The 26,755-nt window shown below is 42.3% G+C and overlaps 1 protein-coding gene across 13 annotated transcripts; it reads left to right on the plus strand.

The window, feature by feature from the left end:
- The first annotated feature begins 298 nt into the window (after positions 1-298).
- LOC111950280 (tropomyosin alpha-3 chain) lies at positions 299-26,750 on the plus strand. Of its 13 annotated transcripts, none has more exons than XM_023967723.2 (10): positions 299-569; positions 1,835-1,960; positions 12,368-12,501; positions 13,010-13,127; positions 13,300-13,370; positions 14,013-14,088; positions 16,881-16,943; positions 17,054-17,123; positions 17,290-17,368; positions 25,275-26,750. In XM_023967723.2, the coding sequence occupies exons 1-10, from the start codon at positions 456-458 to the stop codon at positions 25,414-25,416; spliced, it is 993 nt and encodes a 330-aa protein (XP_023823491.1). In that variant the 5' UTR covers positions 299-455; the 3' UTR covers positions 25,417-26,750. The 13 variants fall into 13 exon arrangements, with proteins under 13 accessions (XP_023823491.1, XP_023823492.1, XP_023823497.1 ...); XM_023967724.2 differs by lacking the exon at positions 14,013-14,088 and adding an exon at positions 14,812-14,887; XM_023967729.2 differs by lacking the exon at positions 25,275-26,750 and adding an exon at positions 18,480-18,847.
- The last annotated feature ends 5 nt before the right edge of the window (positions 26,751-26,755 follow it).

The following is a 26,755-nucleotide window of genomic DNA, read 5'->3' on the forward strand; positions in this document are numbered from 1 at the left end:
TTAGTAGTAGTTGATATTTGGGGGTGGACTTTAAGAGGAGATGTTTCATGTCCATAGTAGCAATAACAGTGTGTGTGTTTGTGTAAGAGAGATAGTTAGAGTGGGAACACATTGTGCATGTGTGTGTCAGAGAGAAAGTGTGTGTGAGTGTTTGAGATAGATTTTGACAGACACACAGAGTTGAATAATAGGTTTAGAGGCCTTGGTCAGTGGAGGAGTCTTAAAATAGGTTAGAGGAGCGGCATAGGAGGTGGGAGTTGCCAACCTTTACACCAAATATAAAACCACCCACCCTATGATAATCTGAGTTTGGCCTCTCTCTTTTCACCCCTTTCTCTGTCCTTCTATCTCTCCCTATCTCCTTCTGGGCTCCAACTCATCCTCCTTGAGCCCTCCGACAGAAAGACATCCAAGTTTATTTATTCGCCTCGTGAGCCTAACCAAACACCGGCAATATGGAGGCCATCAAGAAGAAGATGCTGATGCTGAAGATGGATAAGGAGACTGCTCTGGAAGCGGCTGACCAGTCCGAGATTGACAAAAAGGCAGCTGAGGATAAGAGCAAGCAGGTGGGGACACCTAGCCTAGCTTAGCCTAGCCTAGTATTCTCAGTATAATTCTAGTTAGTAATTAATTAGGTGATGCTAACTCACACACAGTTGATTAACTTTGCTAACTCAAGTAGGCCAACAATTGCTAAGATGCTAACCATACCTTGGTTAGGGGAGGTCAACTGAAGGTTAATCTTGAGGCCTTACAATAGAGCTCAAATTCAAAATTGGTTTGTTAACACTGAATCGAATAATCATTACCTAGAGAAGGCAAGCAACCTATGCTCACACTAAATGTTATTAGCAATAAATAACATAAATTATAATAACTATTCTTCAAGTTAATATATATTATGGCATATACCATATTTATTAACTATGTGTATGTTTTTTGTTTTTACTCAATGATAACAATATTTAGGGAGTTTAAGTCAGAGTTGTTTGAAGAATGCAAACAAATGATCTTGGTATTTCTACCGAAACGTAGAAAAAAATATCCAAATGACAAATCCAAGTTTGACAGCCAGGAGCCTTTAAAAATGYCTAAACTTAATTGACAGATAGTCACAGGAAAAGACAAATGAAGACATTATATCCGGATCCTAAAGTGATCATCGTGTTCCAGAGAGCTCCATAATCTATAATAAGACTGTGCGTGTAGGTATTCTTCTTGACAGTGACAGCTGTCCTCAAGTTGGAATCCAATAGTAGGGTTGGGAACAACGACAAGTACAGGCAATCGTTTTACACAGCAGTCCAGGGATGAAAGCTGAGAGCCTGGGGATATTAATACCCACAATGCATTGGCACTGTAACCCCTCAACACATTCATTCGGCTACTCATACTTGTGGATGTTGGGGATCAATTGCTAATCAAAGGCGACCAATCATTATACATAACATTMCAAAATAGTTTTATTCACTAAGTAATGAACCGAAGCTGGAAATATGTGCCATCTAACATGATTGTTTGCTCTAATCTCCCCCAATGACTTCAATTAATGGTTTTGTACTACAGAAATATGTTTTCGTAAACCTTGAGATGTTGACCTCTATTTCTCACATCTTGCTACTGTATGTGTGGTTCTTTCCACTCTATAGCCTGGTCTTCACACATCTTGGCTTGTCTTACTCTGAGTTTCTTCCCTTTAACCATCCTCTCATACTGTATCTCTCCCTTGCTCTATTGTCCTCTCCTCACTGTCTCTCCATCTCCTCTCTTTCTGCCTGTTTGTCTCTCTCTTTCCCACTCCTCCCTGTCTGTTGTTCTTTCCCTCCGTCAGCATGACGATGCGTTGATCCAGATGCAGAAGAAGCTGAAGGGGACTGAGGATGAGCTGGACAAATATTCKGAGGCCTTGAAGGATGCCCAGGAGAAGCTGGAGGTTGCAGACAAGAAAGCTGCAGATGTAAGTTCCGTTGGCACACCAAACAGCACACCACACAAACTGCCCTCTCACACCCACACATACAAACAAGGCCTCTCTTCCCATCATATTAGTTTCCACATACACAGGTCAGGCCCACACCCTTTCTCTACCTTATTTGGATCCCTCTCTTCCTATCTGTCCCTTGATAATGATGAAATGGTTTTGTCAGGGAAGCGCTCCCCTGATATAGCATGTCCACCTGCCATACTAATAGCTTGCCTTCTTATGGCAAAGCCCTGAGAAGGCTCTCCCATGCCAAAATACCATGTGGTTTAAAACAGGAGAGGTCAGAATGGTGGGGGCGGAGGAAAGGGGGGGGGGGCATGGTGTGTGTAAAGGCCATGTCTACACAGACACTGTCATGGGGCGCGATCGTAAATTCACTCTGCTATCTACTCTGATTTCAGAGCGCTCTCGTCTGAGTGTGCCAGAGTGCAGAATAACTGATGAATTTACGAACGCCCAACACTCGTTGAATGTGGCCGGTGTCAATAAACATCGGCAAAAAAGCTTAATTAAATTGTTGCCASCAGCACACGTTACAGTCAGCAACGCTCTGGATAACAGCCAAACCAGCTCTGCGAGGGTGAGTAAAATGGTCAGAGTGAGGTGTTCTCTCATTTATGTCTGGAAGTAGTTAGCAAGCTAGCTAACTTTAGCCAGTCATCTTGAGTGCTTGAATGCCGTTGTGAGCCCAGAACGCTCAGATCAACCCTACTCTTCGGCCAGAGACACTCCGAGAGCGAAACGCTCTGAATTTACGAACGGACAATCTGACAACGCTCTGAATTTATGAACGCGCACTCTGAGCGCTCTTGGGAACTCCAGAGTGAATTTACGAATGCACCCATAGAGACAATGCTGTTAAACCCCCCTGCTGGTCCATACCATGTGGTAGATAGGCCCTGAAAAAGAAAAGCAGTAAGAGACCTTGAGAGGAGCCAGAATCCGCAGTGAGGATAAAGATAACATTTACATTACATTTAAGTCATTTAGCAGACGCTCTTATCCAGAGCGACTAACACAACATCTATGCCCTGGCTCGTGTGGCATCTCATACAATCTAATGGCATAGTGTCATGACTTTTGGTCTCAGTTGCCAGGACAGAATATCCCTTCAGTCTTTAGTTAGTCTCGAGGGACAGAGTCACAACAAGACATTAGTGAGGCAGGAGACATTCACAGTCAGGTGGAGAGATCTACAYGTACTGTGGGGGCTATTACAAACCCTGAAGTGTGGCATTCTGTAACCACACAACACAAAGCAAAATGGCCATCCAGGGTCAGCCATAAAATATATACTGCTCCCCCTCCTCCTCCCCCACCAACCGGCAAGCACCACCCCCTGTAGTGGCATTTCAGTGCAAAGCCTCTCGGCATCCAAGAGGGGGTGAAATTGATTTAGACAGGGTGTCACTCTGCATAGCCAGCTGGCTACAAGCCCCCCTTCCCCTCTGCTCTGCACCCAATGGGGGATTAGTGCTAATAGTGTCGCCATGTCACTGCTGTTATTACTCCTGTCATCATTGTGTTCCCGGTGACTAGGGAGAGTGTAGTGGGGACGATTAATATCGKTACACCTTCAAACTACTCGGGTTCAAATGTCATTGACACTCCCAGACTGGTGTAATCCACTGTGGAGTCCTGGGGTGTCCACTGCTCCTTTACTGAGGATTAGGGATGCGTTTCAAATGATTGGCTTGCTCTTTGTTGAGATAATCTTTCCTGGAACATTCTATTGGGAGACGTGTGGCTGGCACACATTRCTTTATCTTCTAATGGAGTTGCTAGTGTTTCCTGACCCTTCATTAAATGACAAGATACATAAGAAACCACCAAGAGATCAACTGCAGTATTTTTAACAYAGCTCTGTCCGCTTAGAGTTACAAAGGCAGATCAAAAGAACTYATCCAGTATCCAATTATCATTTGATTATTTAATTGATTTAAATCAAATCAAATGTATTTATATAGCCCTTCCTACATCAGCTGATATCTCAAAGTGCTGTACAGAAACCACCAAAATCATAACTTACATTTAAAATAAAATGCAACGCCACTCGTGATTCATATGTCCCCCAAAAAACTGAACCAGTACCTGGGCTTGATGAGATGATGAATATGACAAGATCTCCTCTGACGCCTAGGATCCTTTAATTCAAAGTCACATTAACCAGCTCCGCAAACGTTATAATGTCAAAATATGTTCGGAGTTTTGCAGAGCAACTATCGTCATTACTGCCGTTGCGCACGGTATGTACTTCCAAAAAAGTTTAAAATAAAAAGAAATATATATATATTGGGATAYAGTAGCGCTGCTGGATCAGCCGACTTGTGCGTGGCAGCAATTAGTGATTTTATTGCAGGTGCCGAAGATGGATTTGGCACACGCGAACTTGGTAAAAAACAATAGATACTTTTTATTCAGACCTTTTTTGGAAGCACATACCGTGGGTAACGGCAGTAATGACGATAGTTGCTCTCCAACTAGTTGTATTTTGACATTATAAGTTTGCAGCGCTTGYTAATGGGACTTTTAATTTGAATTTAAGGATCCTGGACGAGAGGAGATATCGTCATATTCATAATCTCCTCAAACCCAGGTACTGGTTCAGCCAAATACTGGCTAGTATGTGTAATCATGGGAACATATAGTGGTTAGACAAGCCATTCTCAAGTCCACATACAACTTCATATTTGTACATGTCAATGGACATCACCCATGGACCACCACATTTCTGGATACATGGGGCGAAAAGAGTAGTAATACGCAATTTAAGCCATCTCACATCTATTGAATACCAGGGAATGAATCTTTACATACACTAAAACCATCACGTACAACATTTATATCCTGCAAGATGTGTCACCTGAGCATGGGCTAAAAGCAGGGGTCTCAAGCCAACACATTTCACAATTAGCCAGAGCATTACACGGCAGTATGCATCTTCTTTATGCTAAATAAAACCACTCACTGCCTTCCAGTCCAGATAATGGCCTGGCCAGCTGGCATATGCAGCTTGGACAGATGGCCCTGTGAGCTGAGGGCAGCCAGCCAAGAGTGCCTGGAAGAGTTGGGCCATGACAATACACTGCAGACAGGACCTAGACCTATAGTGACAAAAGTAAATCCTGAAGAGTAAAGATATTGCTTCAGATGAACCGTATTGCTACCCACTGGCCACACTGGTCGAATCGACGTCRTTTCCATGTCATTTCAATGAAAGTACGTTCAACAAACGTGCAATAGATAGATGTTAAATTGATGTCTATGCCCAGTGTGTGGGTTACAGGCTGGTCTCATAGACTAGACGTAACATACTAAATGTAAATCCAAGACACTCAAATTAGTATGATATGTTACATTTGGTATGGTTACATAAGACAGATGGTTGCTTAAGGCAAAMACGAAATTAAGGTGGCTGCGAGATCAAATCTCATCACAGACAGCTTTATAATTTTAGATAATTAGCAACTTTTCAACTACTTACTACTTTTGAGCTACTTTGCAACTACTTAGCATGTTAGCTAACTCTTCCCCTAACATTACCCCTTTTAGCTAACCCTTCCCCGAACCTTAACCCTTTTAGCTCATCATTTCTGTAACCTTAACCCTTTAAACTAACTCCTAAACTTAACCCTAACCAGTARCCTAGCTAACGTTAGCCAGCTACCTAACATTAGTCACCTAGCTAGATTTTGTAACATATCATACGTTTTGCTAATTCGTAACATATTGTACTTTTTGAAAATTCACAACATATTGTATGTTTTGCAAATTCGTAAAATGTTTTACATTTAGCTAATTCGTAACATATAATACAAATTGTAATTCATAACATATCATGCGAAATGGGTGACGGACATCCATAAATTGATACATATCATATGGAATAACATTTCATACTAAATGRAGTGTCTCGGATTTACGTACATAATAATACGAACAATTCTGAGACCAGGTTGAGCTACTAGCTAGCTCTAAATATGACAATTTGTGTTTACTGTTTCATTGTCTTTGCGTTGGAGAACTTTATTGAATTAACATTTGGTTAAAGTAAAAATGATCCAGGTGGCGGGAATATATAAGGCGTCAGTTCCCCTTTGACAGGGCGGAGTAGACCGGAAGCGTGCTGTCTGCTGAAATAAGGAAGAGAAGAGAACGAGGCAACTGAACAGTGGAGGGAGAGAGTAACCGTCTTTTTTTTTTTGCACAACTTTGCTCCAAATTCTTAGCAATTTGCTTATTCATCTTCAATAGACAACTGGAACCATCGCCCATACATTTTGCTTAAAAGGAAAATACTACTTGTATTCATCTTGTTGGAACTGCCTTTCGAACCTATAGCAKTTACTGTAGCCGCTAGCTAGCTAACGACGCTGTCTCACTGTGTACATTGACACATCGAGGTGAAAACTTTGATTTACAATTTTTAGGCTAGTCTAATTGATTCATTCGGCATAGTTATCAATCGAACTACTTGACGTTTTTATGCCGGTAAGAATTAATTTAGACTATAARCTGACTCCCTACAGTGTTGAGTAACGTTAGATTGAAAGAAACAAAGCTCTGTTCTAATTTCCAGTTTGGACTCGTTGGCGGGGCGTTGCTGTGTCTGTTCGGGAAAACATCGCATCGGGAACGACGTTTGCCAGCTTGCAACCAATCGAACTGGRACGACTAACGTTAGCRTCCTACACGARCTAGTTATTAGAAACGCGTTTTCAATCTTTGCAAGTTACCTATCGAATTAAATCAACTGAAGAAAATGGCCAATAGCATCGAGGCAGTGAAGCGAAAAATTAAAGTTTTGCAGCAACAGGCGGATGAAGCCGAGGAAAGAGCCGAGACTTTGCAAAGACAGGTTGAAGAGGAGAAGCGGTCAAGGGAACAGGTAACGTTGCAATAACCTTCCGGCATCTGCCAACTTCAGGCTTTGACTTATCTAGGTGCTAGTTACAGGTCTTAGATGCATTGATTTGTTACGCTATGGSAACTTTCCAGTACAGTTTGAACTGACCCCCCTACCCTAGTCAGTTGGCTGGGTGGCTACCGTTAGCACCTATTGTCGGTTTCTTCCGCTGGCTCAGTCCAATAGCCTCATATTGGAGGTGAAAGAAGCTTGACAAATTCGTGCTAAATCAGATACCCAGCTACCTGTCGTCCTCAGAGAGAGAGAAGACATCATGGATTTAACCAGTTTTAGCATGGCCATTGTCATTTTAAAGTAGTRCATTGGGTTGGGAGCAATCAGCCAATGATCAGCACCTTTTATTCAAATTGGGTGCGATGGTTTGTAAATGGATTTAAGATATAACAGCCATCAAGAGGCCACAATAAATGAGACAATATTTGGTTCAGGACTCCAGCACTACAGGTGGCGGTAAAYCACCAATATTGGCTTTCCAATTTTTTTAAACACAAGAAAAGTGACTACTTTTTAAAATGGATATGTTTAACCGATGTGAAATGGCTAGCAAGTTAGTGGGGTGCGCGCTAATAGCGTTTCAATCTGTGACGTCACTCGTTCAGAGACCTTGTAGTTGTTCTGGCTTTTGTGGAGCGATGGTTAACGATGCTTGTGGCTGTTGTCGATGTGTGCAGAGGTTCCCTGGTTCGAGCCCAGGTAGGGGCAAGGAGAGGGACTGAAGCTATACTGTTACATATGGTTTCAATATATTACATGTAAATATATATATATATATATTTTTATATTGAACCTTTATTTAACTAGGCAAGTCAGTTAAGAACAAATTCTTATTTACAATTATGTCCTACCGGGGAACAGTGGGTAACTTGTTCAGGGGCAGAACTGCAGATTTTTACCTCGTCAGCTCAGGGATTCGATCATGCAACCTTTCGGTTACTGGCCTGACGCTCTAGGCTACCTGATGGGTTAGCTGACCACTTGACGAACGACGTGTGCGCTTCGTTGGGGCAGAAGTTAGCTTGTTGTTATTCTGGATGGCCAAATTGCTAACAAGAATGACAAACTGTCATGTGGGGAATCGTAAGTGGCTCGTTTCATGTTCTTGATACCATGTCTTGTTTTGAGGTGTTCATGTCAATGCTAATATGTCTGAAATTACCTAGCTAACCAAAAATCTGTAACGATGTATTTGAGACAAGTTCTCATTGTGCACATGCATTTGTTTTCAAAAATCATTGGAGACCAAATATAGCTTACACGTTGTCAACAATCTAAGCCAACTCAGTCTGTTTTGTCCCATAGTTGTCCATTTTTGTTGGTTAACAACCAATCCGTCTRTGGCGCAGCCCATGCTGTTGCAGACACTATAATGGCACAGATACAAAGATGGGTCCTCGATCCATCTCTATGAGMGTCCTGCATTTCCAACTATCTTAAGAATAATTGTACCTAAAGGTCTTTGCGTCTTTCATTGATTGGATATGTATTATTTGTGCAATGCTAATTCCAAGATGAAAGTCGGTCAAATGCTTTGAATAGTTTGTATTTCCGTTGTCCCTGCATTTCCCCATTCACTGGAATTTCAAATGCTTGGCCCTCAACAACTTGCCAAATTCCTCCTCTAAGCTCACTAGTAGCTAGTGATGGGTTGCCACACAGTGCAACATTTATTGCGGTTTTATGGCACACTACTTTGGCCCAGGCCCCAGTTGTAATTCTATGATGTAATTCTGTGGTTAAATTCGAGGTTAACTTGGTCAACAGATATGCGCTCAGTGTCTTTTTCAAGGAGGTACACAAGTGCTACTGTTATTTGGAGCAAAACAAATGCAACACAATAATTGGATATGTAAGGCCATTCCATAGCATTTGACTGCAAGAAATAGCCTACACAGTGGACAGTCAGTTTTTAAAATGAGAGGGTCTCTCTGTCAACAGTTATACTCTAGCACAGAGGCCTGCTTTGGAAGCGGGTGAGACAGAGCGCAAGCCCGTGGAGTCATTCTACTATTGTGCACAGGAAGTGTGGTTGCCAACTGATTGTGGTGGGGCTTTTTTTTGTCAGAGGAAATGACAACGGACAACTAAAATTGTGTGTGTTACCTAAGTGAAAGACAACCTGACAATGAATGTTTGGCCCTTTTCCCACAGAATAAATCAGGCCTAGTCTGAAGGAGTTATGTTGTATCATTCCACCTGKCTGACTCAGCCTTCTGGAAGTCTACACTATTCAGAAATGCTACTACTCTATTACATAAGCTCCTCTGAAGACTCGGATCATGTTGCATCTTGGTCATAAGGCGTGTACAAACACTAAACACCACCAAGCTAACTAGACACCTCATTCTCAGGTCTAGAGCTGAAATGTCTCTGCGCTACAGTGTTCTCCATAGAGGAATTTGAAGATGCATACACATGCTCCTCACTTCCAATAGTCTAGAATAGTATATTAATTAGAGGTCGACCGATTTAATCGGCATGGCCAATTTTAGTTRGGGCCGATTTCAGGTTTTCATAACAATCGGTAATYRGCCTTTTTGGATGCCGATTACATTGCAATCCACAAGGAGACTGCGTGGCAGGCTGACCACCTGTTACGTGAGTTTTGGCATAAAAAAGACCATGTGGCTGCAAGGATCCAAGGTAAGTTTAATTCTAGCTAGCAACTTATCTTATATAAAAAATCTTCGTAGTCACTAGTTAACTACACATGGTTGATGATATTACTAGGTTAACTAGCTTGTTCTGCGTTGCATATAATTAATTTATCGAATCACAGCTTACTTCGCCAAACGGGTGATTTAACAAAATCACATTCGCAAAAAAAGCACAATCGTTKCACAAATGTACCTAACCATAAACATCAATGCCTTTCTTAAAATCAATACACAAGTATATTTTTTAAAACTGCATATGTAGTCAAAAGATTCATGTCAGCAGCCAATATTAACTAGGGAAATTGTCACTTCTCTTGCGTTCAGTGCAAGCAGAGTCAGGGTATATGCAGCAGTTTGGGCTGCCTGGATCGTTGCGAACTGTGTGAAGACCATTTCTTCCTAACAAAGACCGTAATTAATTTGCCATAATTTTACCTAATTATGACAACGTTGAAGGTTGTGCAATGTAACAGCAATATTTAGACTTAGGGATGCCACCCGTTAGATAAAATATGGAAAGGTTCCATATTTCACTCTAAGAATAAATGTTTTCAAAATGATAGTTTCTGGATTTGACCATACTAATGACCTAAGGCTCGTATTTCTGTGTGCCTATTATATTATAATTAAGTCTATGATTTGATAGAGCAGTCTGACTGAGCGGTGGTAGGAAGCAGCAGGCTCGTAAGCATTCATTCAAACAGCACTTTCCTGCGTTTGCCAGCAGCTCTTAGCAATGCTTGAAGCACAGCTCTGTTTATGACTTCAAGCCTATCATCTCCCGAGATTAGGCTGGCAATACTATAGTGCCTATAAAAACATCCAATAGTCAAAAGTATATGAAATACAAATGGTATAGAGAGAAATAGTCCTATAATGACTACAACCTAAAACTTCTTAACTGGGAATATTGAAGACTCATGTTAAAAGTAACCTCCAAGGAACTTAAACGTTAAAGMTTTTTTACATGGCACATATTGCACTTACTTTCTTCTYCAACACTGTTTTTGCATTATTTAAATCAAATTGAACATGTTTGAGACTAAATAGATTTTAAGTTAAAATAAGTGTTCATTCAGGATTGTTGTAATTGCCATTATTACAAATCTTTTTTTTTTTTTTATCGTCTGATTTAATTGATATTGGCTTTTTTTGGTCCTCCAATAATCGGTATCGACTTTTTTGGTCCTCCAATAATCGGTATCGGCGTTGAAAAATCATAATCGGTCGACCTCTAATATTAATTCATACATCCACCACCATGGCTGCAAAATACCACCTCCAGAATGTTCTTGGTCAGACAGGAAGTAGATAACTAATAGCACTCTTTTCTTTTAGTGACCGAGAAATATTTCAAGGGTGCGAGGGATCCGGAGGGGGCAAGGGCTGTTGAGGGGGTGCCGATTTGCATATCTCTATGGCGCTGGCCTACGTTGAGGGCCTTCCTTCGTAAAGGCTGTCAAACACTTGCATGCCAGTGCCATGGCAACCGGGGTTTGTCTGTGCTCCGAAGTCGTTCTTTCATGCAGCCACAGCAGGTTGTGTTTGTGTGTAGTAGGGGTAGTTAATCAAGTGTAGCCGTATACATCTACATCTGAAAGGTGCTGTCATTGCTTATGCACCCCTTCTGTTTTTAGTTTGGTTGGCTGTGTGTCTCAATATTGCAGCGTTAGATTTACATTATTTTCAGCTGACAGATGGTCTTACCCAAAGCCATAGAGGAGAGTTTGTGGTTTCAACCTAAATGCTTCTGATACTCTTTGCTGACATGATTCTATGGTCGTCATGCTAGCGTCTCCTGGGCAGTATTTGAAAACAGTGGCAGAAGGATCATGGCACCCAGCTCTATGGTTGGTCAAACGCTTTACCCATTTATGCTTGGTCTCATCCACATTTACTAGATGGTGCATGCATACAATTTAGCAACTGACTATGGAGGTATTACAAGTAACAGACAGTCCTAATCCTCAATGTGCTTTGCAGTATATACTGAGCTGTGTCAGTGTTAGCCTCCTTCTGGTCCATCTTCTGATCTGGCCATCTGGTTGTGGCTATCTAAGGCTTAATAAGCCTCCTATCCTTCTCTCACTGCTCTTTGTCTTCCGCTCTCTCTTTCTCTGACACCGCATTATTCCTCTGCTTCAAGGCATGGAGAGTGAGARCAGCCAGGCTACTCTCTACAAGGCACTAAAACATTTATTCACTCTTAAGTGCTTTAACCTTCCCCTCATCCGTCTCAGTGCATTCTCTCTCTCCCTTGCTTTTCCATACCCAACCCATCCAGGGTAGGCAGCACAGTTATCTAGGCTGGTGTGCCCAATTAGTGCCATTCATGGCCACATCAATTGGGGAGAGATTCGCTGTGTGCATTAGTGTATGCAACTCTTATGGTGATGAAATGTGATGGGTTGGTGTCCATTACAAAGACTCAGAGCACACTCCCACTTTCCCAGCTCTGTTCCAGTTCAGTGGAGAGTGCTGCTTCTCTCTCACCCATGCATACASGCAGAGGGAGAGGTGTGTCCTTTAACAGGCCTGTGTGTGTGAGTATGGTTGTTGTGGGATTGCTATTTGTTATGTCATAGTAACTCTCACTCTACCAGTGTGTTGTGGGATTGTAGGCTACGTCACTCTGTAATCCTTTATATCAAAGGTTGAGGTGGTGTGAAATATATCCTTATCGTCATTTAAAGGTACCGGTATGTCATGATGTGCTGTCTTTGTTGGAAGAGGTGTCTCAAAGGGCATTTGTGAGCTTATGGTGTACATTTCTTCTCAATAACCTCTGTCCCCATCCAGGCTGAGGCTGAGGTGGCCTCTCTGAACAGGCGTATCCAGCTGGTTGAGGAGGAGTTGGACAGGGCCCAGGAGAGACTGGCCACCGCTCTGCAGAAACTAGAGGAAGCAGAGAAAGCTGCAGATGAGAGCGAGAGGTGTGTTTTTTTTGAATGGGTGAAGGTGGTGTTCAGTTCTCACCGGGTCAACTCACTTCCTCTGATGTCACTTCCTGTTTCTCTAAGCGGGAGGCTTTTGACTTCCTGTCAGGGTTTTAAAGCAGATATRTGGGAGAAGGTCATTGGTGGATGTGAGCTGGAAGTAGCCTATTTGAGGGTGTACCCTGTGGGTAATGAACAAGTTTGTGTATATAGGCTAAGAATCTCTCTCACACACACTGCCCCCTGACCTCTTTGTATCAGTGCCCCTCCTCYGATCTGGCATACATAATAGGGTCCTGACACCACGTATCAGCAGAAGAGGAGAGCTGTATAGTTAGTTTGCCACCAGACTATACAGAGATATCTGCTCACCGGTTTCTTTCCTACAGTATTTCCTGTGCAGAAAGCTAAGGCCTGCAATACACTGTGTAATATGGTAATTAAGGCCAAAACACTTTTTTGACACTCATGCCCATCTTTCTCTCTCTACCTTCCTTTCTCTCAGGGGTATGAAGGTKATTGAGAACAGGGCCTCCAAGGATGAGGAGAAGATGGAGATGCAGGAGATCCAACTGAAGGAGGCCAAGCACATCGCTGAGGAGGCCGACCGCAAGTATGAGGAGGTGAGCTCATCAGACCCCCCCCAACACACACACACACACACGTCACACATCTAGAACAAGGCTCTGATGTGGCTTCTGAAGAAGTCTTGGACCGTGCATCACCACTTTCATTCTCTTGCTCTTTTCAAATGTTTTACTTCCTTCACTCTCTGCCTCTTCTCTACCCCTACAGGTGGCTCGTAAGCTGGTGATCATTGAGGGTGATCTGGAGCGTACAGAGGAGAGGGCGGAGCTGGCCGAGGGGTGAGTCACTTTCTCACATTGATGATTTTATATATATCACTGTACCTCTCACCTACAGTCACACTGCATCCGCTTAAGCTTGTAGCAGAACATACACCCACCAGTTCCCTCACTCTTACACTGCAGAAGTAAGTTTAAAGCCACGATGGGCCATTTTGCATGGCGTTACTTAACTGGCCCCAACACGGCTTTGCATGACGYGTTCACTCTCGTCACTTTAGTAGGAACTGCACATCCACTTTTATGTTACTTTTACATGTTTTGAAGATTTGTTGTTACCTAACAGTGAACTGGAGGTGCTTATGTTTTTGCTGCATTCACTATGCAACAGAACGATACTGTTACTTTTGTAATTACCTGTAGTATAGCTGAAATATGTATTAATGTCTGGACTAGCACGTTATCATTAGCATAAAAGTGGGAATGCCATAACAGTACCATGACAATATCCAATCTGTCCTCTCCCCGTGTGTGTGTGCGTGCATGTGTCGTGGGTTTACCATACCGACATGTCCCTTTGTCGGTTACCATTTTCTGTTTCCCTCTATCTTATGTCTGTCTCTGTCCATTTTCTCTCGTTMTTTCGCTCTTTCTGCATGCGCTTCTGTGTCATGTGACCCCCCCCACCCCACTCACTAACAGCAACGCCCGGAGGTTGGAGGAGCAGCTGAGGGGTTTCGACCAATCACTGAAGAGCCTGCAGGCCTCTGAGGACAAGGTACTTTCTCCCTGTTCTTACCAACTACAAGACACAGAATGGTGCCTTATGGGGACCCTCGAAGGGTCTGACTGGGGTCTTCATTACAGACGTCCATAAACACGACCCTCTGAACCTGGTTTGTGAGGACCAGGAATGCTCACGGGGATTTTCAGTCCTCCTACCCTTGCTAACATAAATTCCTGCGTTCATCTGGCTGCATGACTGACCGCTGTAATTGTATAGCTGCTGCCTCCGTGATCCTTTCCCCTTCTCGTGTGTGCTCATTTTCACTTCTCAAACTCTGCATATCATCCGCATGAATTTACCCAGCTTTATCGAGACCTACAGGTGCTCCATATTCCAAGTTTACTAAGAGTATTTGACCACAAACATTCTCCCTTGGTTTATCAGGGATTTGTATGATAAGTCTATGCTTTGTATTGTTGGGATATTATTTAGTTTGTAGCAGAATGGCCATGGTCTGGGTCCCATTCCTCCGAGGTTAAAGTTCATGCCTTTCTCTCCTTGTTTTTCTCTTTGTAAATCTGTCCGTCTGTCTCTACCCCCCACCCTCTAATTCCCCTGTTCATTGTCACGTCTTTACCCCCCACCTTATCCATTGACCTTTGTCCTCATTTTCCTTACTCCCTCTTCTACCCACCCTCTTCCTCATCCCCCTATTCCCACACCCTGTTAAAACCCCAACCCCAAATGAACCGCAAAAAAAACAAAATACTGCAGCAAATGCGCCGAGTTGGAGGAGGAGCTGAAAAATGTCAGCAATAACTTAAAGTCCCTGGAAGCCCAAGCTGAGAAGGTAGGAGGGAGGGAGGGAAAACCCCTGCATGTTTGGAACTGAACGTAACTACACCCAGGCCAGTCCTGGAGACAACTACAGGTCCATTGACCACCTAAAACCCTCCAAAGCCTTATTGAACTGAAATGAGGGGAATGGAAAATGAGTGTTGCTGGTGAATGTCTTTAACTACAATATGGTGACCATAAMCCTGGATGTTGTGCATAACCTCAATTTGAAATGTTTGGTTTCCTTTGAGAAGGGATAAGTATTCTCTAATGTTTTAATAAGCATGTGTACTGGTATATGCTACAGAATGCTTGTCTTTAGTCTAATGCCATGTGTAATCAACTTACTTAATYAAAGTAGAGGCAGACCTGTTTGCCTTGTAATGGTGTCTGGCATTGTGTCACGCCCACAGCCTCAGCAAGTCAGTTGTGTTTCAGACATCCCCCAGAACCGGTTTGGTCTCTGTTTGGATGAACCGACCGATCAAACTGCCAGCATCACAAATTCCCAGTCAACAACGAAGTCAGACGTTAGATTGCCTGGAATGTAGACAAGTACTCTAACAGCTCTAGAACGCTCGTCAACCCTGAGGAAAATCCAGACACACAGATGTTCGCTCCTGTTGCCATTAAAGTGGAACGAGGAAGTACATATRAGCAGGCATCAAAACCAGCTCACCGGGGACTCCTCAATCCTGAACATCTGTTTCTTTCTCCCATCTGAAAGGGCCCAGGACTGGTTCTAACTAAGGTGTTTCAGGGCAGGGAGGGAGTCTGCATGGTGRTTGTCTGCTGTGGTGTAATCCTTAAGGTCTTCTGGATAAGAGGCCACACCCTGACTTTGCAGCTGCAAGAATGCAAACCCACATCTGGCCTAAACCCCCCCCCCCCCCCCCCCCCCCCCCTCTAGGGTGATGACACTGTACTGCACAACACCAGTGCTCTGTAGCTCAGAGAAAGAGGCCTTTTCAGCAAACTCCCATTGCCAAACGAGTGTCTGCCAATGATGTCATCTGACGAGAAGCCTGTTTTTGTTTTCATTCTTTTTCTCCCACCCAAACTCTAGCTGCATTGAAAGCTGCACAGATAGAAAAACGGTCAAGCTCTAACTCCTCAGGCATGTTGAGTCACACTCAGTCTACACACCTTCTCTCAAAAGCTTCACAGCTTGATGAGCCCATGCCTTCCCACTGCACTGTTGCAGCTCRGTCCGCACAAAGGTGGTAGCAAAGATATTTATAACTAACCAAAGAGTTTATCTGTGTCGTTTAGTGGGAGCAAATTAAGCATAGTGGGCAGAACAAGCAAGGAGGTGKGCCAAACACGAATTAGTGAGATCCTATTGGTGCGTTGTAGCATATTTCCATTAGGGAACGCTCCCTCTGAAGTGCGCGTGTGCACAAACTCAAYTCGACCTTGCACTCCCAACAAAGCACGTTTTTAACTTTGGCAAAGCGTCAGGTCACTAAAACTTTGTGCACTGTGTCCATAACAGATTCTAGTTGTGTACAAATGTCGGCCCAGCTTCACCTAGTTCCATCCTCTCACTACCCTCGACTGGAGTTCCTCTCGCTACCATATTTGGTGGTGAACATTCTAAACGGATAGCCCYGCAAATTGTCTGGGTTGCCCCTTCTGTCTGTGGTGGTAGAGTGGGTAGAGTTGCCACTGGCAACCTGTTTCGACTCAAACACAAATACTCATCGTACAGCAGCCACATTCAAAAGCTTATGACCAGACTGAGTACTCAAAAGGAATGAGGAATAATAAGAATCTGTTTCTCCTAATTGTAGGCCAACCCCCTTCCCAGGGGGTTTCTTTGCAGGTCAGTATCTGTTCCTAATTACAGTCGCAGATRTCCCGCCATGTTTCTACTACATGACAGAAGAATCATGGCTGTTCTATGCGAAMGYTCTGTTGTGCTGTCCTGAATAAGCCCGAGGACTCCCTAGTGTCCCAAACGTGTGGTTCTCTGATTGGCTTTTCTCTTCCTTTGTCCCCTACAGTACTCCCAGAAAGAGGACAAGTATGAGGAGGAGATCAAGATCCTGACCGACAAACTCAAAGAGGTGATTCCCCAGAAACGCCTATCATGAATCTCTGAATGGTTGATGACTGATGCTGTGATATGTGCCTGTATTGCTGTGGTGGGTTTAATAAACTTGTTAWTTTCCCRTAGGCTGAAACCCGTGCTGAGTTTGCTGAGAGATCAGTGGCCAAACTGGAAAAGACCATTGATGACCTGGAAGGTAGGACTCTCACTCTCCACATTGTTGTAATTTCACAGTACTGTTATGAGGTGTTATAAACTGTACTCTCCCTTCTGTACCCTCTCTGGCTTTGTCTTTCTCTCATCCCCCTTGGTGTACATCTCTCCTCATCCCTTTCTCCTCTCCCCCCTCTGTGCGCCCACAGATGAGCTCTATGCACAGAAATTGAAGTACAAAGCCATTAGTGAGGAGTTGGACCATGCCCTCAATGACATGACCTCCATGTAAATACTCATTTAGATGCCTGTTGTGGTGTGGGTTGAACTGGAGTGTGTTAATAACAGTATGCTTCAGTAACAGTATGCAGACTGTCATAAGGGGATGGTACAAGTTGAGTTGCTAGGGAACTATTGTAGTGGAATGTGCTCTGGTAGCCTTTGGCTGTTTGCTGGAAAATGTATTGAGGCATAGCCTACCATGTACACACTTCCATGCACACATACCATTTTATTCTGACTCTAGAGATAGACATATTGTAGATGGATACAAGCATATGGTAGCTACAAGTAAATCTGCAGTGGGAGAAGAACGTATCCAGAGACCTTTAACTTTCCCCTTTTATATCTTATCAATCACTTCTGCAAAGTAACGGATGTGAGCTGTCACCTTGGCAACGGCACAACACAAGACACGAACACTAAGACTTTATGTAGATATGGCTCGCACACTATCACATGTAACCGTGGACATATTATATTTTTATGGAAATCAATGCGCTTGACTCTAGTCTAGGTCAGGGATTCCATTTGGAACTATTGATTTGCAGCTTGTGTGTATGTTATCTGCTTGTTTAGTTGGCCAATTTCTTTCAGTCTAATTCAATTACAAGTTTGAGTATCCCAGTCTTCTACTGTAATACACTTAAAGGGCAATTCCGCCACTTTAACATCATTCATCTCCAGCACCAAACCAGTGTCTACATATGTGAAAATKGAGCATTTCTGTGGTTAAAGGTCCTAAAAAAATGATGCTTATCACAGGTTTAATAAAAGTAAAACACACCAGCGAGGTTCTAGCCMAAGGGAGAGTATTTTCTTGCTCTCCACGTCACCATAAATCACTTAACTTTTGATGTTATCATCGGGTAGAACTTTAACATTTTTAACAACTTAAATGCKCTGTTTTCACATGTTGACACTGGTGTTGTGCTGGAGATAATGAAAACRAGGCTGAAAAATTGGTGGAGTTGCCCTTAAATTCCGGTCATGCATGGTGTGTTTTGGAGTTGCATGGATTGCAGGCTTGCTGTGAGTTTACACCCCCATGACGACAATAACCATGGTGTGTCAGTATTATTTGAAGTGTTAAATTGCCATTGCTCCGTCTCTATTTCAGATAAATTGGACTCGTTAGATTTCTGGAAACCCAGTACTCTGAATTCGGTCTGCCTGAACTGCCACAATGGTTGCGTGCTCTCCCCCCCCCCCCCTTTCCTTTCTAGAGAGAAAGACCCAAACCCTCCCCGTAGTCACCAGTGCCTGTCTCTTCCTTTCTCTTTGGACTGTTCTCTCATCTCCCTTTGTCATTGGCCCAGTTGCGGCCAGCACGCTGGCTGAGTTTCTGTGTTACTGTCTGTCTTTTATTGTCCATCTGTCTGGACTCCTTTCCTATCTGTACTGCACTGCTCAGTCTCTGACAAACTCATGTTCACACACTCTGTATTTGTGACTCTCTCTGTACCTAATGAAGAGGGGGAAAAAGAATGCCTTGGCTGTTGTCTGTGCTCTCTATGTTCACTGGTTTTTGGCTGTCCACGCTGTCTGGGTTTCATTGGTTACGCTCCACTATGCATTTTGCATCACTATGCATCACCGAAGGTGGGTCAGTGTAGTCTGATGCTGTCTGATGCACCCCCCCTCCCCCCCCGAGAATAAGGGGTTAAGTGGAGGTATTCTGGTCAAGAAAATGTTATCACAAGCATTACTGTGGGCACAATAAGTACTTAAAATCGTTGTGAGTGTTAGGCTAGATTTTGCTGCACTTCTTGAATTGGCACCAAAGGCATAACACCCTCAGACACACACATTTTTTAAATCTGTCCTGGTGATCACTCAAAGACGATCCACTGTTGCGGACCAGGTTTGTGTAATCTTAGATTACAGGTGTGGAACAGACCCTTACCTTTCTCTCACACGTTCTGAGTCACGTCTTATGAAGTGRCCCAAAAGAGGAAAGCTCAAAACAGATTTGCAGGTGCAATTAYTACATTGTCAGAGAACTAAGTATACAAACTTGCAAATATAGAATTTTTTTCATTTGTAAAATAACCTAAAAGATATGCTGGTAGAACATTAACCTGGTCAGTGCACTAATTATTGAAGTAGTGCAAATATTGTATTTTTAATGTGACCTGGTGTCAGGAATGTTTATTTGTAGATAAATTCACTCATCCTTGTTACTGAAGTGGAAAAGCCTGTAATAGTGACTAGCTCAGTCAGTGTTGGTATTCCAAACACAGTATCAGTACACACATCATTGTCAATGTACAGCTAATGCTACAGTAAGTAGTTTGACAAGATGCCTAAAATGGACTATTCAATGACATCAAAATGACATGCCTGTGGTTGCACAAAATGAGTCGACTGAGCAATGACTGTCATARTGCAAGATATTAACTTGGTAATTATTGACTTAAATCTACAGAATTCATTACACACCCATAACTAAATACACAACCTTTTATTACAGTCTTATGTTTGCTATCTTGACATAAATGCATTAGGGGTGGGATAATATTACCATAGCATAATTATAGCCCAAAAAAATCACAATATTCAATGGTGGTCTAAGGCTAGAGATCCTGGTTCGAGTCCAGGCTCTGTCGCAGCGACCGGGAGACCCATGGGACGGTGTACAATTGGCCCAGCGTCATCCGGGTTAGGGGAGAGTTTGGCCGGCCGGGATGTCCTTGTCCCATCGCGCTCTAGCGACTCCGGTGGCGGGCTGGGCGCATGCACGCTCGCCAGGTGTTTCCTCCGACACATTGGTGCGGCTGGCTTCCGGGTTAAGCGGGTATTGTGTCAAGAAGCAGTTCGGCTTGGCTGGGGTTGTGTTTGAGGGCTCACGACCTTCGCCTCTCCCGAGTCCGTACGGGAGTTGCAGCGACTGGACAAGACTAACTACCACTTGGATACCACGAAATTGGGGAGGAAAAAGGGGTAATAAAGGGATGAGGTTGGAGAAATACAACCACTTTCAAAATCATAAGACCGAGTGATGGACGTCAAGACTGACCAGCCATGATGTAAAAATCATAGTTTTAACCATGTTTTGAGGCTTTAGTGGTTATTTACAATTACATTGTTTACAAACAAGCAAGCTTATATTTTGGGTTATGAGGTACGCCAGCTATAGTACGCTCATGAGGCATTCATAAGTTATATTCTTCAAGAATCAATAGGTTTAGCCTATCAATTTTAAAAGTCCAAAAAATGTATGTAGAAATCGCAGATTGACAGAATAAGCATTACTAACATTGCCATAAAGTCTTGGTATATCAATATCATCCACTCATTCAGCCATTCCATAAATAAATCACAAGACCCACAACTAAAATAAAGTTGTGTATCAAATTTCCCTGAAAAGGCAGGTTACCTACTTTTCAGCAGAGATAAATGGTGTCTGTTAAATATATAATAAAATGTATATTAGGCTACTTTTTTTCTTTTTGTAGACAATAAGTAAATTATTACCAAATGATTTGTTTCCATCCAGGGGAGAAAGACTGACCCCCTCCCCTGCTCTCATTTAAGCATTGGCAGTTTAAGGCTCACCGTAGTACCCCAGGCATTGTTAGCAGAAAACGGGATTCCCCTGTTTTTAGTGAATGGAAAAAGGTCAATCTTCGTGTAAATAATAAATCATGGTACCAATTGCTTCTAATACACCAGATTTATGTCCTTGAACATATATATATATTTTTTAATTGCTCACAACATAAGGTAGTTCTAATGGCAGCCATCAGTACCCCGGTCGGCCTTCAACTTGAGTTACTCAATGAGGGCAGCACTGAGCTAGCCTGCAACGTCTCTTCCTGGACTAGCACAAATTGCGCATGCTATGTCTCAATGAGATGCCATCTTAACCGACTTCATTTGACTGATGCACTATTGAGTCTTCACATAGAAATCAATGTTGTCACGTGATTGATGGCTTTGTCCGTACATATACAGTACCAGTCAAAAGTTTGGACACACCTACTCATTCCATGATTTTCTTTATTTTTACTATTTTCTACATTGTACAATAATAGTGAAGACATAAACTATGAAATAACGCATATGGAATCATGTAGTAACCAAAGTGTTAAATYAAAATATATTTTACATTTGAGATTCCTCAAAGTAGCCACCTGTTGCCTTGACAGCTTTGAGAACTCTTTGCATTCTCTCAACCAGCTTCACCTGGAATGATTTTCCAACAGTCTTGAAGGACTTCCCACATGCTAAACACTTGTTGGCTGCTTTTCCTTCACTCTGCTGTCCAACTCATCCCAAACCATCTGAATTGGGTTGAAGTCGGTTGATTGTGGAGGCCAGGTCATCTGATGCAGCACTCCCATCAGTCTCCTTGGTCAAATAGCCCTTCCACTGCCTGGAGGTGTGTTGGGTAATTTTTCCTGTTGAAAAACAAAGGATAGTCCCATTTTAAGCGCAAACCAGATGGGATGGCGCATCGCTGCAGAATGTGGTAGCTGTGCTGGTTAAGTGTGCCTTGAATTCTAAATAAATCATTGACAGTGTCACTAGCAAAGCACCCCCACATCACACCCCCTCCATGCTTCACGGTGGAAACCACATATGTGCAGATCTGTTCAGCTACTCTACGTCTAACGAAGACATGGCGGTTGGAACCAAAAATAACATTTGGACTCATCAGACCAAAGGACAGATTTCCACCTTTCAAATGTCCATTGCTTGTTTTTTTGTTGTTGGCCCAAGCAAGTCTTTTTGGTGTCCTTTAGTAGTGGTTTCTTTGCAGCAATTTGACCATGAAGGCTTGTTCCACGCAGTCTCCTCTGAACAGTTGATGTTGAGATGTGTCTGTTACTTGAACTCTGAAGCATTTATTTGGGCTGCAATTTGAGGCTGTTAACTCTAATGAACTTATCCTCTGCAGCAGAGGTAACTCTGGGTCTTCCTTTCCTGTGACGGTCCTCATTAGAGTCAGTTTCATCATCGGGCTTGATGGTTTTTGCGACTGCACTTAAACTTTAAAAGTTCTTAATTTTCCGCATTGACTGACCTTCCTGTCTTAAAGTAATGAAGGACTGTTGTTTCTCTTTGCTTATTTGAGCTGTTCTTGCCATAATATGAACTTGGTATTTTACAAAATAGGGCTATCTTCTGTATACCACAAATTATTTTTTAACAAGGCTAACCTGTTAATTGAAAACCATTCCAGGTGACTACCTCATGAAGCTGGTTGAGAGAGCTTGGCAGTAATCAAGGGAAAGGGTGGCTACTTTGAAGAATCTCAAATATAAAATATATTTTAACTTTGGTTACTACATGATTCCATGTGTTATTTCATAGTTTTGATGTCTATTCTACAATGTAGAAAATAGAAAAATAAAGAGAAACCCTTGAATGAGTAGATGTGTCAACTTTTGACTGGTATGTATGCATGTAGTCATTGTTTCCATCTARTGCACCATGACTGTGCTACTGCAAGTTAAAAAATATATAATTAGGTTGGCTACAAATTTTAAGCAGAAGCTGGCTGAGTGAATACATTGCTAGCTAACTTTGCTAGTATGCTTTTAAAAATATTTTTCTTGTTCAAGCCAGCCAAGATTTTATGGAGGGTCTCTTTCCAGTTTAATAAGACAAAGTTAAGATAAYGTTGGCTAGTAAATTACCGACCTAACGTTGTGATGAATACCAAATAAAGCTACGTGTTGAGAAACCTGGCGACGATAGCCATACTAGCATATCAACCAATATGCTGTGAATTAAAGTAATATAAATATAACACTTGCTGTCCCATGCAGGCAGTACAAAACATGTTCATAGCAAGCAAAATAAAACCCCACTACTTTCTTACTCTAGCACTTGGACTTGTTTCCTTACTAGCACTGACTTTGATGGCTGCTTTGAGGAATGTTTTTACTGACGTGGTTGTCTTCACTACCTTAAGTTGACAGGTCTGACTACTGTAATGCTCTCCTGTCTGGTCTACCCAAGAAAGCCATTGGTCAACTGCAAAACATACASAATACTGCAGCACGGGTACTGACCAAGACCAGATGGAGAGCACACATTATCCCGGTTTTAAGGTCTYTGCACTGGCTGCCTGAGTTTTGGAATATATTTTTAAGATTCTATTGGGTTTATAAATYAATCTGCGATTGTGCACCCCAACACATGTCAGACATGCTTTTAAGTTATGTACCCAATAGGTCTCTCAGGTCCTCTGGCACTGGCCTTTTAACTATCCTGAAGCCTAGGACCAAGAGGCATGGAGAGGCAGCCTCTAGTTATTATRMCCCCAGCCTTTGGAATAGCCTGCCAGAGAACCTGAGGGGTGCTGAAACTGTGGACGTATCTAATATCTGTCGTGAATATTCAGTACTGAGAGAGTCTTGGTCATTTCTTCAAACAATTATCTTTATTTAATATTGATTAATTATTGCAATAATGAGACCGTCAGCCCACCAGTCTTGACTGACTGTTAGGCTGAGAGTCTAGCCTTTAGTTTTTTTTATATAGCTGATACCAAGATTGCTTAGTCAGTCACTTCTTCTAACCTTCCCATAAGCCACCTTGGTTATCTACACAGGATGGTCTTTTACTTAGTTTCCCAGATGCCAGGAAGATGAGACAATGAGGCATTGTTCTTAACTCTTCCAGGCTCTCTATCTCGAGTCACACACACCACATCTTGTCTATAGAATGCTAGCTTTTAGGTTTTTATCACCAACACAAGTCAGTTTCAAGCTATCTCTAGTAGATCCCATGTCCTCAACACCCAGACTAGCTACAGGGTGCTAGAGCATTAGCAGGACAGATCTTACTGTTCGTTAAGTAAACAATTGTTACATGGCCAACAAATAAGGTGAATACATTTTTCCCTCATCTTAAAACACATTTTTAGCTTAGCTTTTCCTTAGGGTGCATTTTAGTTGAGTTTGTAATTAAAAAGAAAATCTTGTTRTGKKRWAWATWTYWRMKYTTWTAWAWATWTYWSMKYTTWTATATATATWTTTTCTTCTGTAAAGSACATTGTGTTGCATTCCATGTCTGAAATGTGCTGAAGTAAATACTTTGCTTTTGAAGTTGAATGTAAGTCGCTCTGGATAAAGGTGTATGCTAAAGGCCTAAATTGTAAATGTGGCTGACGGGTCAGACTTTTAAAATTAAATGTTCTAACGTTAGTGTGAGTAGATCTCGTCATGCTACAAATTTCTGCCACGTTCTCACTCTGTCAGAGCTAAATAAGGCCATGCAGTAGCTCGGGGTGTGTTTGTTTCAAGGTGACTTATACTGTAGTTAAATAGGGAATTATTCTCTGGTGATTCCAAACCTCCACAATGTATAGCATACAACATGGCTCTCTTTGCTCTATGGAGACCTTGTGAATTATGAAGCTATGTCATAGAATTTACCTTAGTCACCCCGGGTTTTGTTTTACAGATTAAGGCTTACAAATTTGGTTCTGTCACTATATAGAGAAGTTGTTTTCAAAAGTTATGATTTGGTCTAAGTTCCCCTTTTGAGGTACTGCTAGAATTACCAGGAAGCACTTTCTGATATTTGTTGACCCCTGGTATTAAGGGGGATCTCCAACTTCAATATCTGACCAGGTGCTATACCATCTTTTTTAGTTGCAGAAATAGATGTCTTACTTCTTCTGTCAGCTACAGCTGAACTCATTCCTTGTTTATCCTTTTTTTTTTTTATGTATGTGATTTATTGTTTTCAAAGTAGTCATGTACTGATTTGATGCTATCAGGTTTTGTCATGTCGATTGACATGGTTTTGCCCTTGGCGTTGCTCCACTATAGTGTAGTAGACCTCTTAGGAAACTCAAACACCACTTTAACATCTCAATGTCTTGCCTCCTACGTCCTCATCTCACCATCAGGAGGATCCTTATCTTACATTCATTCTTTCTTTGTGTGATTTACAGATGCGCTAGCCAACGCCAAGGAGGAGAATGTCAACATCCACGCCACCCTGGACAAGACCCTGGAGGACCTCAACAGCTTCTGAGTGGCTATTGGCTCCTCCACCACCTCACCTCTGGCCCTCTCTCTGTCTGTGCTGGCTGACTGTGTTTAGCGGGGGGGTGGGGGGGCTGTTCATTGTTTTTGGTGAAGGTAGCACTTTCTTCAGTCCACACCTAGCCAAACATTTCTCCCCAGTAGACCAAAATGGCTGACCGCCTCTCCCACATTCCACCCCAGTATCTGCGGATGCTCTTCTGATAAGCATCCCCCCTCCTTTTTTCTTTTATATCTTTTTTTTTTATAGCCTCTTCATAGCATTCTTTTAGTCTTAAAAGGGCAACATTTACTCAAGCACTCACATCTTAAGTGTCTYACAGGTTTGTAATATTCACATTCCAGCTCAGGTGTGATTTGTGTTTTGAGGCCATTCCTATGATCTTTCTTTGGCTGCTAGCTGTTTAGCCGTAAGCGTTTAAATACATTGAGGCTTTTCTCTCTTTTTCTGAACCCTTTTTACGGTGATATTTGGTGTCCACTGGGACACAYATGAAGGTGGTGAGGGTAATAACTCTTACCTACTTATGTCTCCCTTTGGAATGGGACCACCATTTGATTATAAACTCTCCCTGTTATTCCCATCTGAACCACTTGCCCTATCAACATATCGCCTCAAACCCTTGTCCYCCTCTAACCACTCACCTTCTGCTGGAACATCCTTACACAAGCACTGCTTTTCTACTGTGCCAATGCCCAGAGGGTCCACAACTGTGCTACCTTTTTTGTCAAGTATTTTGTGTTAATTTACAAGTATGGTCTGGGGGGGTGACATGTTTATTTCTTATAAGGGAGAAGTGTTTTGTTTAGTTGCATGACATTTGTATTTTTGTTTTTATCTGGAGTAATTTTCCGAGAAGGGCCATTGTCACAAGTTACTGTAAACTGAATGTTTTTCCCCCAGTTAACTTCCCCCTTCAAGATCAGGAAATGTGAATGAGTTGTAGGTCATTGAAGGGATATAAATGTCATATAGCTTCAGACAGAATTGAATGCAGATATTCTAGCCAATTGCAGCCTTAGTTCTTTAAACTAATTGTTATTTTTCCCGATAAGATGTGGGGGAGGGGAGTGATCAGCCAATCACTACGCATTCCATTGCCAAAATGGAAGCATAGGGGCCAATAAATATGGAGAAGGGACACAAGGTTATTATCTAAACTTATCAGTATAGACTATTAAACAATTATTTTTTTCTGCAAATGAAGTGAACTGCAAACCGTATAAAATTATAGAAATAAAAAGTAAAATATTGCATCAAGTTTAACTGGAAATTTTCACTCGACGCTAAGGGTGTAAACAGTAATGTTTTCATTGTAATAATCATGACACACAAATGGACACAATTTAAAGAAAATAAAGAACCACGATTTGTATTGACATTCCA

This window comes from Salvelinus sp. IW2-2015, linkage group LG23 (assembly GCF_002910315.2).
Source record: "Salvelinus sp. IW2-2015 linkage group LG23, ASM291031v2, whole genome shotgun sequence".
NCBI classification, from domain to species: Eukaryota; Metazoa; Chordata; class Actinopteri; order Salmoniformes; family Salmonidae; genus Salvelinus; species Salvelinus sp. IW2-2015.